Source organism: Cupressus sempervirens, chromosome 5 (genome assembly GCF_028749045.1).
Source record: "Cupressus sempervirens isolate cs-2001-9-10 chromosome 5, ASM2874904v1, whole genome shotgun sequence".
NCBI classification, from domain to species: Eukaryota; Viridiplantae; Streptophyta; class Pinopsida; order Cupressales; family Cupressaceae; genus Cupressus; species Cupressus sempervirens.
Window position 1 is genome coordinate 1,009,232,569 of NC_143122.1, and position 19,091 is coordinate 1,009,251,659.

Sequence of the window (19,091 nt, forward strand, 5' to 3'; positions counted from 1 at the left end):
ATGAAATCAAAAAGATGTCACACAGTCGAGAGGAGCGGTAACCCACTTCTCCTCTTTCACTTCTCAAGGGTATAAAGTTCCTTGAGGCTTAGCCCAAGTGACCAAATCTTGATCCCAAAAGAGGTGTCTTTCGATTCACCTCCCGATTCTTATACTCCGTCGGAATGCTGGAGTTGAGGTCATCCCAAGGGGTGATGAAATCTCCAAGTAGGCCTCCTAAAAAGAAACAAAGTTTTGGATCCTAATCTTATGCACCCAAGATGGCCTCAAAAGATGACAAGGGGAGAGAAGACTTGGATGACCTTGGGCTAAAAAGAAGACTTCTTTTCCAATTGATGTTTTAGATTTTGTAAGCTATGATTGAAGACACTCATGATTATGGCATACAATGTTCATTCCAACTTGACAGCGTCATCAACATAATGAAAATCAAAAATTTGTCAATGTAAGAAATGTGAGCGTCATTGAGATGCGTCAAAACCATGCAATGTTCATTGATTGTTAGGCATTCAAGATTGTGTTAGAGTTTTTTAAGCCCAAATTGGAAGTGTGAGATATTGCATTGATTCATTGATTCTTTGCATTCAAGATTGAGTTTGTTTGTTTTAAGCATGCATTCCAATAAAAGGTTGATTTTTATCTATGGCATTCAAGAGTGTGTTTTTTAACAACATTCATTCAAAAAAAAATGCTTTAAACATTCAAATTCATTCCAACGAAAACCTAAGAAACATGATTAAGTTTGTTGCTCCAACCTGCAATAAGACAAAAGAGCAATTTGATTAGTTACCCAAAATCTTCTAAAATAAAAGCTTAACTATGGGAAAAAGTTTTTTAACTTTTTTTGTTCTTTTTAATATGCGTAAAAATGCTTAGAATGGTCTATTTCCTACGGAACCACTAAAATTCAAATTTTGATATATACTCTTTTTTTTTTTTAAATTAAATTTTTAGTGATTTTTGGTGTTCTTAAACATACAGGTTCATTTGTTAGAGTTTTGAAAGCATGCAAAGACAATGACTTGGACAAGACAGCCAAAAACTAGGCAAAAAATCTTGGAAAACAATACAACAGGCGGAGACGCCAATCTGCACAGACGCTAATCTTCACAGATGCTAATATGCGCAGATGACAGTCTGATGAAGAAAGTAGCTAGCGGCGTTAGAGACGATAGTTGACAGATTGCGGCGGCGAAGACGTCAGTTTGATTGCTAGCGATAGCGGAGATGATAGTTTCCAGGCGGAGACGAAATTTGTAGACGACAGTTTGGGCTTTCAGAGACGGTGATTGAGCTCGCACAGACGACGGTTGTGCAAGTGTAGATGACAGTTGAGCTTGCAAAGATGACGGTTGGGTTTGCGCAGATGACAATTGAGATGGCGAAGACAACGGTTGAGTTTGCACAGACATCATTTTGCAGAGATGACAGGTAGAGACGCCAAATTGCAGAGAGGACAAGCAGAGACGACACTGCACGAAGTGAACTGACAGACGCTGATTTTTTCTAAAAAAATTTGTTTTCTTAGTTATTTTCGAATTTTTGAGGGTATGTCTTCTTCTCTAGTACATCCTTCCACCTGCAAAAATAAGCAAACACATCTTGCAACAACTTAAACAACATAAACCATTAGATTGTTAGTTTGTAAAAGCAAAATATGGATTGAAAAAGATTAAGGAATGACCCATAGCGGGGTCCCACCGGGCGTGCCAAAATGTAGAACAAGATTTTTAGTGTGCAAGGAATATTAGCAATAAGAGAAACATTCACAAACTAAAACTAAATTCACATATAAGCTTAGACAAAAAAAGCAAACAAGAAATGCAAACCTCAAAAGAGAAGCACTTCATTGCTTTCTTGATTTTGTAGATGTGTCCTTTGATGTGGATGTATGCTCAAATGCTTGCCCAATTGCTTCAATGGTGGAGATGGGTAATGATGAATTGGTAGCTTTGTGAGCTCTCAATTTGGAATTATAAGGGTATGGGTATGACTTTTGGCTTTCAAAAGGGCATGGTAACTTTAGCTCCAAGATTGTGATTGAAATGGCTTGGGATGGGATTCAATTTATAGGCTAAGGGCTTGAGGGATTGAGGGTTTAGATGCAAGGATGGGGAGATGGTTAAGGAGGGCTAAGATTCACTCAAAGGGGAGCACATGGATTGTGCTTGTTTAGCACCAATGGGAAGGTGACACTTGTCACAACGAGGATGAGTGTGAGAGGGTAGGGTAAAGGGTTGGTTAAAGGCATGATGAGTGGGGTTGAGTATGTAAGAGAGATGTAAGAGGAATGAGTGTGAAAGAGGAAAGAGTGTGGAAGATGGATGTAAGACTCATGAGTGGGCTTGTAAGAGTCCTTTATGGCTTTTAAGAGCACTCATGACTTGGTGGTTGGGATTTTTGAGGGGAGACTTTGGTTTGATTTAGGAAAGTCTTAAACTTGTTTAGGGAATGTGACAACATTAGGGGGTAGATTAGGCTTGGGTTTAGGATTAGATTAGAGATGTTAGAGATGTGCAAGTGGATGGCATTAATGAGGGTGGATGAGTTAGTGGCTAAGCTTGGTTAGTATGGGTGGATGGGGTGGATTAGGCTAAATGGAGGATTAGGGATAAGTTAGGGGTTTTTAGATTTCAGGATTTTTATTTATCAAATAGATTTATTTAATAAATGGGGATTTTTGGAATTAGATAGAAGAATAAGATTTAATTGATAAATGATAGGTTATTTGATTTATCAATTAGGACTATAGATGATTAATTAAATTAATCAACTAGGGGATGACAAAGGCTTAATTAAATAGAAATTTAATTAATGATGCTTTAGAGATAACTAAATAGGATTACTAAAGTGGTGTAATCAAATTTAGGTGTCTACAGTACCCATGTTAGATGTACGAGAAAACTAAAGAATTGAGATGAGTTTCTCATGAGAAATGAAGATGGACTTCCCTTGATAGTAGCCCAACTTTCAAGTACTTTAAAGATTGATCATTTCTTAAAGATTTTAGATGTTAACGGGGAGTTTAGATGTTAGGAGGGGTGGAGTCAAATGAGCTTCCACATTCACATGGTTGGCTCTAATTAGTAGAGAATATTAAACTATTCTTGAAACCAAGTGAAGCTCAACATTAACCTATGATTACATGACAACTAACTGTGTAAATCACTTGGTTTTAGGCAATGCAAAAGGAGGCTCTAGAAGAACCAACTTATCAATGTTGTATTATTTGGTTTCTTTTTTCATGTATAATTTCATCATTTGATGTGATATGGGAAAGACAAACAATTTATTGATACACATCATTTATTTTCACAATTTCAAAATGATTGTAGGTGTAAAAAAGTAAATGAGTTCTATTAGAGAGAAGGTACCATCCAAATGACCCTCGAATGAATATTTCTATGTAACAAAAAGTGGGAGCTCTGAGGGACATGTGCTGATTACCCAAATGAATATTTATATAAAAGAAAACATGGGAGTTTTGAGGGACTGTCCATGGACTATCCATGGAAGATCATGAATTTACTCCTCTTTATGTTTTCAGCCTCTCGATGAATTTACTATTTTTATCTTGGATTGTGTGATTTATAGGAAGATGTGAAACTAATGAAGGACATCAACTTGGATGCATATAGGTTTTCCATATCTTGGTAATGGATATTACCATGTGAGATAATTTTTTAACCCTTAAACAAAAGTAACTAGCAATCAACAATGCCTTTCTTTTAAAATATTCTTATTTTTGGTGAGAATAGATGGCACAATCTAAGGTGGAATTAAAAAATTTGGAGTGGCCTACTAAAACAACCTTATCAGTGAACTCTTAAAACATGGTAAAAATTAGTCATTTTTTCTATTATGGACATAGAAATTATTGAAAACAAACTAAGACAAGTATGAAAATGTGTTTCAATCATTGTTTTGTCATTGATGTCAAACTTGCCACTTGGTAGTAAGATAATTGCTTAGATGATTTGAGTACTATCATTTGTTTGTTTGATGAAGAGGATTTGATCAAATGAGGTAACAATAGCACCTAGAGAAAAGGTTGAGTTATGATGTGGAAAAGGAGTACAAGGATCAGTTAAGACAATGATATTATAGTGCATTGATTATCTACTTAAGGTTGCAAAGAATGGATACATAGATTAAGTCCAAAAGAATAAGTAAAACGAATTGTGTCTACCAAGCTTAACAATCTACACAATAGGTGTTGAGAGAAAAGTTAGTGTAAGTCAAGCAAAAAATTAGTTGGAGCTGAGCAAAGTCAATTTTAGTGTAAGCCAAGTAATACAATGTAAGCCGAGTAAAGTTTAGTTGATTTCGAGCAGCAATAAACTTTAGTTCATGCCAAGTGTTTTGATACTGGATGCCAAGAAATATAGTATGTGCTAAGCATTAGAAGCAAGTTAATGTTGAGCATCAGCATTATGAGAAAGATTGTGAATTCGATGAATCTGAGCCAACAAGTCTGATTTATTAAATTGTGTGAACTGTGTGGAAGATAAGCTTGATGAGCTGGTGGCATAGAATTCAAGATGAACCATTTTGAGGAAAATTTGTAGAGGATTGAAGGAGAATTTTCTAGAAGGGAATAAAATTAAATGATGGGTAGATTCATTGAATCCTACCTAATCCAACCTAAACCTAAAATAGATGATGGAGGATGAACGAAAAAAGATCTTAATTTTCTATTTATAGAGTTGATTGGTCAAAAGAAAAGGTTGTCATATGCAAGAACCTAAGGAAGAAAAGGAGTATAAGGTATTGCTTCCTTTAGTAACCAAGAGAAGAGACTACATTGGCAAGCAAGGAAAGAAGCCTTAAGGGTATGGATGCTTGAAGGGTGAACAAGCTATCAAAGTTGAAGTGTGTGAAAGCAAGGCAGAATGGAGGACTGAAACAAAGATCTGTAATTTGCAAGCATTTTGTAAGTTGTTATTAGATCAAGTCTTACTATTACATTCTTATCATTGTACCAGTCTAGGGTAAATCCTTTGGATTAAGGTTGACCTAGTAGTCATTTGTAAATCCTTTAATCATGTGGCATTCCAAGTGAATCATGTAAATTCTTCTAACAAGTCTCACTTTTATCAAGGTGATTGAAATCCTTTAACCAAGTCACATTTAATAGTGTGCATTGTAACCTTTAATAGGGTTAGCCTTTCACAAGGTGCCACTTCATAAGAGAGAGAATGAGTAGCATGTTACTGGTGGTTTTTCTCAAATTGGATTTCAATGTTAAATCATTGTGTCAAATGTGTTATTGAATCTGTTATGTTTCATGCTTACATTTTTGCAAAGTTGATTTGGCAGTACCCTACAAGTTTAAATTATTGTATGATCTAATGGATGCATGCATGATGAAAATGATTTATCGATATGGGTTCACTAAGTTGTGAAAAGTTTTATTTATACATCTAGACCTTGGATAACTAATTCACCCCCCCTATTAGTTATTCTAAGAATTCCAACAATTAATATTAGATCCATCTGCTTAAGAGGACTAGTTTGAAGGTACTAGAAGCAAAAACATCAAGGTAAAAAAGAGAGGTACCCAAGCTTAATAGAAATAATTTTCTTGAATGAAAAATTCTGATGAAGCTACATCTAGGAGGTCTTAGAGGTCATGCACAATATACCATTACTAATGAGCATGTTGATCTTGTTGCAACCCTAATTGCTAAAAATCTGAAAAAGAAGAAAAAACATAACTAGGCAATGTTGGAGATTGCCTCTACCCTAAGTTATGTTGAGTTTGATGATATTAAAGGTTATGATAGTGCAAAAAAAATGTGAGATACTCTTCACACTATTTATGGAGGAGACACAAATTTTCTAAGAGCCAAATCTAAAAGTCTTAGAGGTAAGTTCGATGATATGACAATGCAAGAAGGTAAGAATATTGCTCAATATTGCTCTAGGATAAAAGATGTTGTTAATGCAATAAAATGAGCTAATAGTAGAATAGATGATGAGACTATACTAAGAAATTTTTTAAGAACACTATTACCTATTTATGCTATTAGATTTTCTACAATACAAGAACTAAAATTTGTACCAAGTTCTAATATGACTCTTAAAGGTCTAGTAGGAAGGTTCACTACTTTTGAGCTATCTAATACAATGTTGAATTTGCTTTCATAGACAAGCTATCATTGAAGGAACCTAATGAGAAGAAGAAGAAGAAAGGTAAAATATGTGTCTAGTGATAGTGATACAAGTGAGGAGGATGTAGAAATACTTGAAGCACTACTAGCAAGGAGATTTCACAGAGGTAAAGACAAGTTCAAAGGTAAATTACCTATCATGTGTTTCAATTGCAATGAGGTTGGTCATATTTATGCTAGATGTACAGAGAAGAAGAATTACAAAGGTGGAGACAAGTACAAAAGTATAAGAGATGAAGATAGAAAATATTACAAAGACAAAGAAAAGAAGTCTTGCTACACTGTTGAAGAGGAAACTAAAGATGGATCTGATGATCATGATGATGAAGTGGTGTATGTTGCAATGAAGAATGAATCTGATGAGGATGATGCAATTGCACTAGTGTCTTATGTGAAGAAGAATGAAAGATGGATCATTGACAGTGGGTGTTCACATCACATGATTAGAGATAAAATTAAGTTCATTACCTTGGATTATTATGATGGAAATAGTGTAAAGTTTGGTAATGATGCACCCTATTTGATAAAAGGAAAAGGTTTTATCAAACTCACAAAAAAGATTTTACATGAAAAATGCTTATTATGTTGAAGAACTTAACTATAATTTGTTAAGTGTGTCACAACTGAATAATTTAGGTTGTAAGGTCAAGTTTGAGAACAAAATTGCTAAGATATATGATACTCATGGAAAACTAATTGGAAAAGGTGATCAAACTAGAGGTAATCTATTCTACCTGGATATAGAGGATGCTACTTGTTTAGTTGTAGAATTTGATGATGTGTGGATATGTCACAAGAGGTTATGTCATGTTAATTTTGATAAGTTGGTTAGTATTAGTAACATGAGAAAAATAAGAGGTTTTCCTAAGTTGAAGAAACCTAACAATATAATTTGCAAACAATGTCAGTTAGGCAAAATGACAAAATCAAGTTTTAAGAGTAAAACTCATACCTCTAAAGGAATATTAGAGATTATTCATATTGACATGTGTGGACCAATTCATGTGCAAAAATACAAAGGAGATAAGTACTTATGCTATTTGTTGATAATTATTCTAGAATGATGATGGTCATGTTTTTGAAATATAAATTTGATGCTTTCCAAATATTTAAGTGGTACTTAGCAATAGTTGAAAAGGAATAAAGGTAAAAGTCTAAAATGTTTGAGATCTGTCAAAGGAGGATAATTTACATTGAATGAGTTTGAGATGTTTTGTAATGACAAAGGAATCAAAAAGAAAACATCTACTCCTAGGACCCCTCCACAAAATGGAATTGTTGAAAGGAGGAACAAATCTGTAATGGACTGTGCTAGGACACTCATGATGGAGAAAAATATTGTTTTAAAATACTAGAGAGAAGCTTTAAGTAAAACTATCTATACCTTGAACTGTGTGCAAGTCAAGAAAGGTACTCATTCAGTACCTTTTGAACTATGATATGGATACTCACTCACCCAATGTAAAATATTTTAAGGTATCTGGAAGCAAGTGTTATATTCTCAAGGATTTGAAAAATAGTAAATTAGATGAAAAAAGTGAAGAAGTTATATTCCTTGGCTACTCCATAAGAAGTAAAACTTACAAGTGTTTAAATACTAACACTAACAAAGTTGTTAAAAGTGCAAATGTGAAATTTGATGAATATACAGAAGTACATGAGGCTAAACCTATGAAGGACCAAGAAGAATACAAATCATTTGTATAATTTTATGAAGGTATGCTTGCTAATGAAGATGTTTGTAAATCAAGTTACAAATAAATAACAAGTTTTAGTGATTGTTGAGTCATATACTATGAATGTCAAGTTGCATTCAAGAATCAAGCTATATTCAGGTGCCAAGTTACATAATGAAGTTGAGGCATATTCTGATTTTCAGATTAGTGTACATGAAATAATTGTTGAACTATTTTATAGATATGTACATAGTGATTCATAAGTTGAGAGACCAAATGAGGAAAATAGAGCAGAACCAAGATTGTCTAAGTATGGCAAGAGGCATCACCTTGCTACACAAATCATTGGAGATAAAGATGCAAGACCAATGACAAGGAAGAAGTTGAGAAATGATACATGTTTTATTAGCATGAAAAAATCTAAAATAGTGAAAGATGCCTTAGAATATGTGGATATGAGTAAAGCCATGAAATAAGAGATTGAACAAATTAAGAAAAATAAGACATGGACTCTAGTTCCTAGACTAGAAGATAAAAATGTGATTGGCACCAAGTGGGTATACATAAACAAGTTAAATGAAAATGATGAAGTCACAAGGAACAAAGAAAGATTAGTTTTTAAAGGATATGCACAAGAAAAAGGGATAGACTATGGAGAAACATTCACTCCTATTGTAAGATTGGAAGGAGTAAGAGCTCTACTTGCTTACTCTACATACAAAAGTTTAAAAGTTTATCAAATGAATGTTAAGTCTACATTTCTGAATGACATATTGGAGAAAGAGGTTTATATAGAACAACCAGAAGGATTTGTTGATGCTAACAACAAAAACATGGTATGTAGACTACACAAAGCTTTATATGGTTTGAAGAAAGCACCAAGAGAATGGTATAAAAGGCTTCATAATTATCTTGTGAAGATTGGATTTGAGAGGATTGAAGATAACATCAATAAGTACTTGAAGAAAAAGAAAGGCAAAATTATTTTACTATCTACATTTTTTGTTAATGATATCACATTTGGAGGTCAAGATACTTTATGTAAGGATTTTGCAAATGAAATGAAGAAAGAATTTCAAATGTCTATATTTGGAGAGATCAAGTTCTTTGTGGGTTTGCAAGTACATTAGAGAAAATATGGTATATACATCACTTAGTCAAAGTATGTAAAGGAGATATTGAAAACTTTTGGATTGGAAGATTCCAAGCTAGTAAGCACTCTTATGGTAACATAGCATAAATTTTCAAAGAATGATGATTCAACTAAGATGAATCAAACATTGTATGTCTATGATTGGAAAATTACAATATGTAGTACACAATAGCCCTGATATTGCATTATCCATTGAGATAGTTGCAAGATTCTTTGCTAATCCCAGGGAGAATCATTTGATTGTTGTTAAGAGAATAATGAGATATCTGAAAGGAACAAAAGACTATGGTCTATACTACCAGAAAAATGAGAAATTTGAATTGAGATCCTACATTGATGTTGATTGGGCTGGAAATATTGATGACAGAAAGAGCACTAGTGGAGGAGAATTTTTCTTAGGAAAAAGGTTGGTTACATGGACTAACAAGAAATAAAACTATATATCTCAATCTACTACTGAAGCTGAATATGTTGTTGCTGCAATAAATTGTACAAACATTGTATGGATCAAATAACTACTCAAAGGTATGAAGGAGGAAATAACTGAACCTGTGATACTTTATTGTGATAATACAAGTGCTATAAATATATCAAAGAATCATGTGATGCATACAAAGACTGATCACATTTCAATTAAGCATCATTACTTGAGAGAGTTAGTTCAAGATAAAGAGGCGAAGATGGAATATGTTAACACAAAAGAGAAAATAGCTGATATCTTCACAAAAGAATTACCTAAGGATGCTCGTGAGTATCTAAGAGGTAAAATAGGGGTGATACCCCTATCAAAGGCTATCTAAGAAGCATGAGGAGTTCCCTGCATCAAATAAGATGATAGACATATGTTACACATTGATGCATTAGATCATACTTTAGTAGCTATCTAAAGTAATCAAAGAGTTGGAGCTACAAATAAGTCACAAGCTAGGCGATAGAGGGAGAAACTAAAAATGTTCATATCTGCATATTAAGATGACAAGTCTTTAGCATTTTGGTCAAAGAGGGAGAAATCCTAACCAATGAGGGAGATATTATTGTCAAAGGAGATATAAGAAGTGATCCAGAGGGGGTCATAAGGATGAGTTAATTGATTGTCTATTGATCAGAACAAAATTTTGTAACCTATTTAGAAGATGAAAGTTGTTGATAGAGGGAGAGATTTCAATACAAGGAATTATTTTCTTTTTGGTATTTTGTTGGTTGTACTGATTATGTTTGGTTAGTTGGTTTGCCATCAATGCTAAATAGGGAGATTGTTGAAAAAAGATTGATGCAAGTATGAAAATGTGTTTCAATCATTGTTTTATCACTGATGTCAAACTTGCCACTTTTTGGTAAGATAATTTCTTAGATGATTTGAGTATTATCATTTGTTTGATTGATGAAGAGGATTTGATCAAATGAGGTAACAATAGCACCTAGAGGAAAGGTTGATTTATGATATGGAAAAGGGATACAAGGACAGGTTAAGACAATGACATTATAGTGCATTGATAATATACTTAAGGTTGCAAAGAATGGATACACTAATTAAGTTTAGAAGAACAAGTTAAATGAATTGTGTTTGCCAAGATTAATAATCTGTACAGTAGGTGTTGAGAAAAGTTAGTGTGAGTTGAGTAGAAAATCAGTTGGATCTAAGCAAAGTCAATTTTAGTATAAGCTGAGTGACACAGTGTAAGTTGAGTAAAGTTTAGTTGATGTTAAAAACTTGTAAACTTTAGTTTGTGCCAAGTGTTTTGATAGTGGATGTTGAGCAACATATTATGTGTTGAGCATTAGAAGCAAGTTAATGTTGAGTGTCAACATTATGAGAAAGATCATGAATTCGATGAATCTAAGATGACAAGTTTGATTTCTTAGATTGTGTAAATAGTGTGGAAGATAAGCTTGGTGAGTTGGTGACACAGAATTCAAGATGAAACATTTTGAGGAAAATTAAAAGAGGATTGAAGGAGAAGTTTCTAGAAGGGAATAAAATGAAATGATGGGTAGATTCATTGAATCCTACCTAATCTAACCTAACCCTAAAATGGATGATGGAGGATGAACTACAAAAGATCTTAATTTTCTATTTATAGAGATGACCGTTCAAAAGGAAAGTTGTCATATGCGAGAACCTAAGGAAGATAAGGAGTCTAGGGAATTTTCTCATTCAATGACCTAAGAGAAGAGACTACATAGACAAGCAAAGCAAGAAGGCTCAAGGGTATGGATTCTTGAAGGGTGAACAAGTTGTTAGAGTTGAAGTGTGTGAAAGCCAAGCAAAATGGAGGAATGAAACAAAGATCTATAATTTGCAAGTGTGTTGTGATTTTTTATTAGATCAAGCCTTACTATTACTTTCTAATCATTATACCAGTCTAGGGTAAATTGTTTGGATTAAGGTTGATCTAACAATCATTTGTAAACCCTTTAATTAGGTGACATTCCAAGTGAATGATCTAAATTCCTCTAACAAGTCTCACTCCTAACAGGATAATTGAAAATTCTTTAACCATGTCACATTTAACAGTGTGCATTATAACCTTTAATAGGGTTGGCCTTTCATAGGACATCACTTTAGAAGAGTGAGAATGAGAAGAATGTTACTAGTGGTTTTTCTCAAATTGGGTTTCCATGTTAAATCATTGTGCCAAATATGTTATTGAATTTGTTATGTTTCATGCTTACATTTCTGCAAAGTTGATTTGACAGTAACCTACAAGTTTAAATAATTGTATGATCTACTGGATGCATGCATGATGAAAATGATTTATGGATATGGGTTCACTAAGTTGTGAAAAGTTTTATTTGTACATCTAGACCTTGGATAACCAATTCACCCCCCTCTTAGTTATTCTAAAGAATTCCAACAAAAATCTCTATAATTTTATGCACCCATAACAAAATCATGTTTGACAAGTTCTATCTTAAATTTGATCCTTGAGAAATTTTGTTCCTCAATTAGCTTATTTCATTTAATTTTGAACTAATTACATTTTTTGATATTGAGCAAAAGGCAAAGTTACAAACTTTTTGTTTCAATAATAAACAATGTTACTTACCTTTTTGTTGTAAATATCTACTATTAATTAGTTTTTTGGGTCTAGGAATAGCACTCCTTGGTCTAAATGTTGCTCAAAACCTAACTATTGCATAGCATGGCTAATGAAAACACTTAGTTTGAGTTCATTCAGCCAAGCTGGTTTTCTTCTAAATATGCATGTAGGTCTCTTGTCTTGATTGATATACCAGTGTCCTCATTTTTAGACACATTACAGTTGGTCTTTGTAACTTACTAAAGTATATCATTTTCCATTGATTCAGAACTCCTTCATTTGAATTCAGTGTATGCCAATACCTTTAAGATACTTGAAGAATGATGTCATGATTTTCTGTACTTAGAAAAATCACTTCTAAATATTTGGATTCTTCTTTCATTGTTGTATAATCAAGATATATTACCATAGTATGAAGGAGTTCTTCATGGTGTGATGGTTGATCCCTTTTATCATCAAGTTTCAAGCCAATGGATTTATTTCTTGTTAATTGGATTCATTCATGACAAAAATATTATTCTTCATATCTATATTGGGCAGGTATCACAAATTCAATAGGAACATTTGCAACTATTGTGAGCACAATTGGAATAGGGTATTTTATTCGGTGGTTGGGTTCATTCCCATGTTTCTTGACACTTGTTGTCATTTTGTATTTTATTTCAACCATCTTCTGGAATATGTATGCCACTAATGAAAAGGTATTTGACTAATTTGAGAAGGATATAGATTTTCATTAACAAACAAATTTGTTAGTTTTCTTCCATCTATACTAAATGCCAATCTAGTAATAGGCTAGCAAGAAGATAGGCCCATATCCATCCAAATGATCTCCTTTTTGGGAATCATAAAATAATGGGTTGACATCAAAATGCTTGAGCTTCATCATATGATTTTACTTTGAAGTGATCTAATAAGTATGTATTCACATGTGTGTAGGCCCTAAGAGTAATTATATATTTGATCTCAAGAGTCGTATAAAGTATGGCTCAGAATTTTTTTTTCAAGCCTTCTCAACTTTAAATAAGGGTCATACTTACCATAAGTGACATATTCTTGTTCAACCTATTTAATCCATTTTCTGTCATTTGTAATACCCTAGTCATTAGATCATTGTGAATGTGAAAATCTAATCTTCTCTATAAGATTGTGTTTTCCATCCAAGTGATTTCAATGTCATAGTACCTACCACAAAACTTTCTTGGATTCTATCTCATGCTCCCATAATATCCTCTATGTTTTGTAACCATTGTTTCTGTCATGCAGTCTCTTTCTAAAGTTGCTCCTTCTCCTTCTGGTATATTGCCACAAACTCTCTCTCATGCCTTAAATTCTTATCAAACTTCTAAATATATGCCTCTACCATTTCTAAAATCAACTTCACATTGTTTTGTAACTCTAGCATAGGTGTTTGATCCTTAATAGCTTTCATTTTAGCATTTTAGCATTCATGTTTCCTCTTGATTATATGTTTGGTTTATTAATGATTTCCTCTAGTTTGATTATGATGTATCTCAACTAGATGCTCCAATGATGAAATTACCCGTCTATCTCTAGATTATGTAAGCACTTGTTGTTTTCAAGAATCTAGATGGATACTGACAATTCCAAAGCCATAAACCTAAAGTCCATCATGTGTGCACCCCACTTTAAGGAAAATTTGGATGTCATGTTCTTGTACATATGTTTTAATCACTTCCTTCAAACTCAAGTGAGTTATGCCCATGGAATTATTCAGGTGAATCCTATTATCCATGGAAGCTAAGGCTTGTTATTGAGCATATGCTACTACTACTTGTTGTTGTTGAAGTGCCTCAAATCAGCATTGATCTATCACCCTAAGATAGGTTACATTCTCTTTATCCCCAGGTTGTTCTACAGTCATACCCTCTACAACTTGATTCATCATTTCAAGGGCTTCATTTAGCTAACTTCTTATCCTCTCATTATCATGAAGATTGGGGCAAAATAATCCATTCCACCTTAAAAACCATGGTGTTACTTCATTAAAATTAGGACTTGAAAAAAGCCAATGATATAAAACCTGCCGCCACTTTGGAAAAAATGTTGCCTCCAACATTACAACCATATGATAAATGGGAATAATAGATGCCCAAGACATAACCCAATTAATTTGGTCTAGTTTTTTATTAGATGGGTTAATTACAAATTCCTACAGAACTGTCGTTAGATTAGGTACAATAAAATGAACAATCAACTATTCCCAGCTAGTGGGATCAAATACAGTTTTCCAAGTTGATAAAATTGCATATGTAGATGCATCCCTTGCATGTCAGACACGAAGCACATTTCACAACTTATAATGAATGGTTGGATATAAAGGCTCCAAAGTAGATATGTGGGTCAGAAAAACATGGTACAGACCTGTTAGATTGTATGAATAATGACTGCAATGATAATATATCAAAATATTCTCTAGCAACATTTTTTTAATAATTCAACCAACCATCGCAAGTGTGATAGAATGTTCTAATGGCTAATCATTACTTGCATAGAAAGGGTGTCACAATTATGATGGCTAGTCCCAATGGCTCAACATTGCTTCCATATTGAAGTTGTCGCAAGGGTGTAGTAATTACAATGGCAACCTAGATGCCTAACATGAACTCTTATCCCTTCTTCCAAGTTATAACAGTTCGATCCATCGCAATTACACTGGATGCCCTTATCATTGCAAATTACAATAGCAAAAGTCTAACACCATCTGATCGGAGCCAATTCATGCTTTTGTCACTTGGGAAATGGTTGGTCGTTGTAATTGTGATGACATGTCATTGCAATTTGGGTCCAAATATAGTAGTGTGTAATGATTAATTTAATAGATTATTGGCAATGTCCTTTCTCTACATCACACTTCCTTTTGATAGAAAGAACTTTTGAACATAGAAAAATAAATAAACAAGGAGAGATCCAAACTTACATATGTTCTTCTTTGATGCCCAAATACTCTCCATATTTTTGCCTAGTTGGTTGCGTTGTAACTCGGCAAGGTCAAAAGACAAATTATTCTTGACCACCTTGTAAGCTAAGTCAGTTGCTTTATAGGGGACACTATTTAGTTTACTTGAGTTGTAGATCTTGTGTGCAATGACATGAATCCCAAATTTGATCTCCATGTCAGTGACACTGTTTAGCCTCATTCCTCTGCCATCCCATTTTTCTAGGGTTTTCTTTGCCAGTTCACCATGAGCTAGGGTTTCAATCATTTTGGGTCTATCCAACATAAGGTAGCCAATAACTTGATGAACCATCTTCTTCGTGATCTTACAGGTTACTCAAGAAAAAAAGACATGTCATAAACTCTACTCAGAATATATATGGTCTACTTTATTTTGAAATCATTTGGCATGTACATAGCATGTGTTAAACCCTTAATCTCCAAGTATTTTAGTTTCGGCTTTAGTCCATTATCACATAGGGCATTGTACACTTCATTCATCTCAAAGTTTCCTATCTCTTGAATAGTGCAGTGATAGAATGACTTGATATCATTAATCAATAGTACCTTTGGAAAAAAAGTTGAGTGTAATCCCATTGGATCCTTTTTCTTAGAAATTGCTAGATGAAGCTTGAATTTTAGTACCTTGCAAAACCACATTCTTTATGAGCATCTCTGAATCCTTGTTCACCTTCAAGCTGGAGCTAGATTCCATACTACTTTGTGAAAAATGAATACACAACAACTAAAACTTTTATTGCAACTTTTCTCTTTAAAACTTCCTCTTTTAGTTGCTCTGGTGCTCAAAATCACTCTAAAAACTAAATTCAAGGTAAGAAATAAAACCCTTGATTTCACCTTTTATCAAAAATTTCAAAATTTAGGGCCTCTTAAATGCATTGTATAGTGGTAGGTAGAATAGCTCAGTTACATTATTCAAGCTTGACATGAACTGATCATCACATAGCTTGGTTAGAACTAGTTTATAACTTGTCTTTATTGGTAACAACAAGCAACTTGGTTACAACTAAGTTGTAACTCAGTTAAAATATATCTTTGTTACTTGATCTTGTGCATCTTTCTATGCTGATTTGAATTACCCCCTTTTTCCATATCTGGAACTGATGTAAGATTTCCTTGATTTCTCACATCCAATCACTTCCTTGATTGCATAGTTGGATACGGATGAGATTTTCTTGATTTCTCAATTCCATTCACTTCCTTGATTGCATAGTTGGATTTGGATGAGATTTTCTTGATTTCTCAATTCTAGACACTTCCTTGACTACCTAGTTGGATATGGATGCTTCACTCAACTCATTAGATTGAATGATGATAGCTTCTTGCCTTAGGCTTTCCCCTAATTTCCTTACCGATTTTTGATTCCTATGAGTTCTAATTTCCTCAAATTTTAACTTGCTTTTATTTTCTTCAATATTATTTGTTGTATCTCTATTCATATAGTTTCTTTCCAAGTGATCTATCTTCTTGGATACATAGCATCTCATATTGGTATTTATTTTTCTAATGTGAGTCTCTACACAATTTACACCAATGTGTCCATATTCTCCACAATAATGATGTCTTCCCCATGTATTGTATTTCAAACCAATAAATGAACTTTTTCTAGTTCCATTGTATTGAGTACTTGATATGCACTCTAAAGATTTGTGACATGTGAAATAGTTTCCTTCAAACTTTGATTTGGTTATGCATTCATTTATCTTGTGACCATATTTGTTGCAATTGTAACACTGAACTTTGAATTTGGGTTGCATGGCATTTCTTCAACAAACATTTGATGTATGACCTATTTTTCCATAATTTTTGCATGTAAGCCTTTTGTTCTTCTATGCTCTTTTATATGATGATTCTCCTTGCTTAGTATACCCTAAGCCAGTAGTGCCTTTGGGTCTATTCAAGGTTTGCTCATACAATTGATTCACTCTTTCTTGTGATCTCAATATTCTTTCATTTAGTTCCTTTTCAGCTCTTAGTTCATTCTAGACTCTTTCATATTCTGCTCTTAGATTGGTGATTCCTTGATTTGCATCATCTAGCTAATCTACCATGTCTACCTAATGTTGAGATAACTATTGAACTTCATTGGTTTTTTTCTCTAGCCTTTAGCAAGTACTTCTTATGCCTTTATCTACCATTTATTTATCATTTATTACTTTGTTCTTCTGCTCCATGACTTGACATGGCCTGACCAAGTGACTTTCTTGTTCTCTTTTCAATTTTCATACTTCTTGTAGAGTAGCATTCCTTACTAGTAGATCTTCTATGGCTACATCTTCTTCTTCTAAACTTCTTTCTCTGCATAGATCTTTTATTCTTTCTTCAATGTAGAGGTTGTCATTCATCTGTATAGCCAATTATTTTCTTCTTTTTAGAGAGTGAGTGAGTTGTTCCTTGAGTTTCTTGACTTTCTCCATAGCCATGTGTAGATCTATTTTTTCATTGTCAATAGCTTTCTCTAACTTGTACACTTCTATTTCCTCATATCTTTACTCTCTAGTTGTTAAGCCTCTAAAAGGAGAACCTTACCCTATTACCAATTATTGAAAATGCAATGACAAGCAAGTGACTAAGAGGGTGGGGAGAATTAGTAACACTTAAATCTTTTCACACTAAGATTACTTTTTCTTTACTTCTTTAGATTATCTAAACTACTTCCATACGTGAGCATAAAGAAATAAGGAAATCAACACCATTACACTTTGACACAAGATATGGTAACTCAAAAACCCTCCAAGTAGAAGGTGAAATTGGGGTGGGGATGACACCCACAATGCTCCACTACTGTAGCAATAAAGTTGGTCTCTTAGGGCTTACAATTGATCACTTTTGGTGATCTACTTTATTAGGAGTACAAAGGTTTGTTAGGTTCACCTTGTAAAAGGATTTTACAATACAATGAAGGATCTACTCTGTTAAGAGATTTAGAAAAGGATTGTTAGGTCCATCAGGTTAGAAGATTTGACTGATGCACCTATTAGGATGAATCAACAAGATGATCTCTACTTTGCAACTTGATTTACTTAATTAGATCCTTTGAATAATATGATCACTTGACTATGATGGATGAGTCTTTGCTCTACCCTTTATACTTCCTTGTAGGCTGCTTACTCAATCTTCTCCATATTCACTTATCGTGCCTTTTAAATATTCATGTATATCACATTCTATATGTTAGAAAAATGAATTTTCCTTCCTTATATATCCCTCAATCAATAGCTTCACAATAAGTTGGTTCCCACAATAGATATCTTCATAATAATTAGTTATACCTTTAGGTTGGCCCAACTACTGATGCTCAGGAAATATAATGTAGTTGATCTTTTGTTGATGCCCAAGTAACACAATGAGCTTGGGTGACATTGTTTCTCAGTTAGTCCTGGATGCTCGGATAGCTCTGTGGCACCTAGGTGATAATAGTTAGCTCAATCTACACATAGTGCTCAGTTAACTCTATGAACTTGGTTCACACTAGGAAATTCGTTTCCACTAACAATACTGAACAACTTAGTTTATATTGTGAGTTTGGTTAACATAGTATACCTTTATTTTCTCAGGCTATATTGAGATCTCCTCCTTGATGGAAAGCTGAGTTGTAGTATTAACCAACCTTCTTGAATAGAAAGTGGTTTATCACTAATTGACAATATGTCTTGCCATAGAGTCAACAGAGCCTACTTCACAATGGTGAGCCTCTTATTAATCTCCTCAAACAGATAATAATAATATCAAAAGACAAATACGAAAATAAATATAACAATTGAAACTTATAATCATTATAATATAGATAATATAAAATAATTCAATTTTATTAATTTAATAAATTTCAATTGATCAAATTAGATTTATATTGTGATTTTTTAAAAAGTTTCTACATAAAACTCCTTTGATTTATAATGGTTTTTTTAGAAATTTTAAAAGTGAGAAAATTACCATTATTTAAATAATAATAATAATAATTTAAGAATTCTATGAAATAAATAAATAAAAACATAAATTAATAATTGAAAAAGTGAAGTATATTTTAAAAATGTATTCAAGAATTTTTTCATGAATAATGTGATCTAT

The 19,091-nt window shown here is 33.3% G+C and overlaps 1 protein-coding gene across 1 annotated transcript in view; it reads left to right on the forward strand.

Annotated features, from left to right (window-relative positions):
• The first annotated feature begins 1,424 nt into the window (after nt 1–1,424).
• LOC149559355 (protein LURP-one-related 10-like) overlaps nt 1,425–19,091 on the forward strand; it is a 119,966-nt gene continuing 102,299 nt past the window's right edge. The window contains exon 1 of the mRNA XM_089831366.1: nt 1,425–1,481. Coding sequence (XP_089687492.1) covers nt 1,425–1,481 — 57 coding nt within the window. The remainder of the gene's footprint in view (nt 1,482–19,091) is intronic.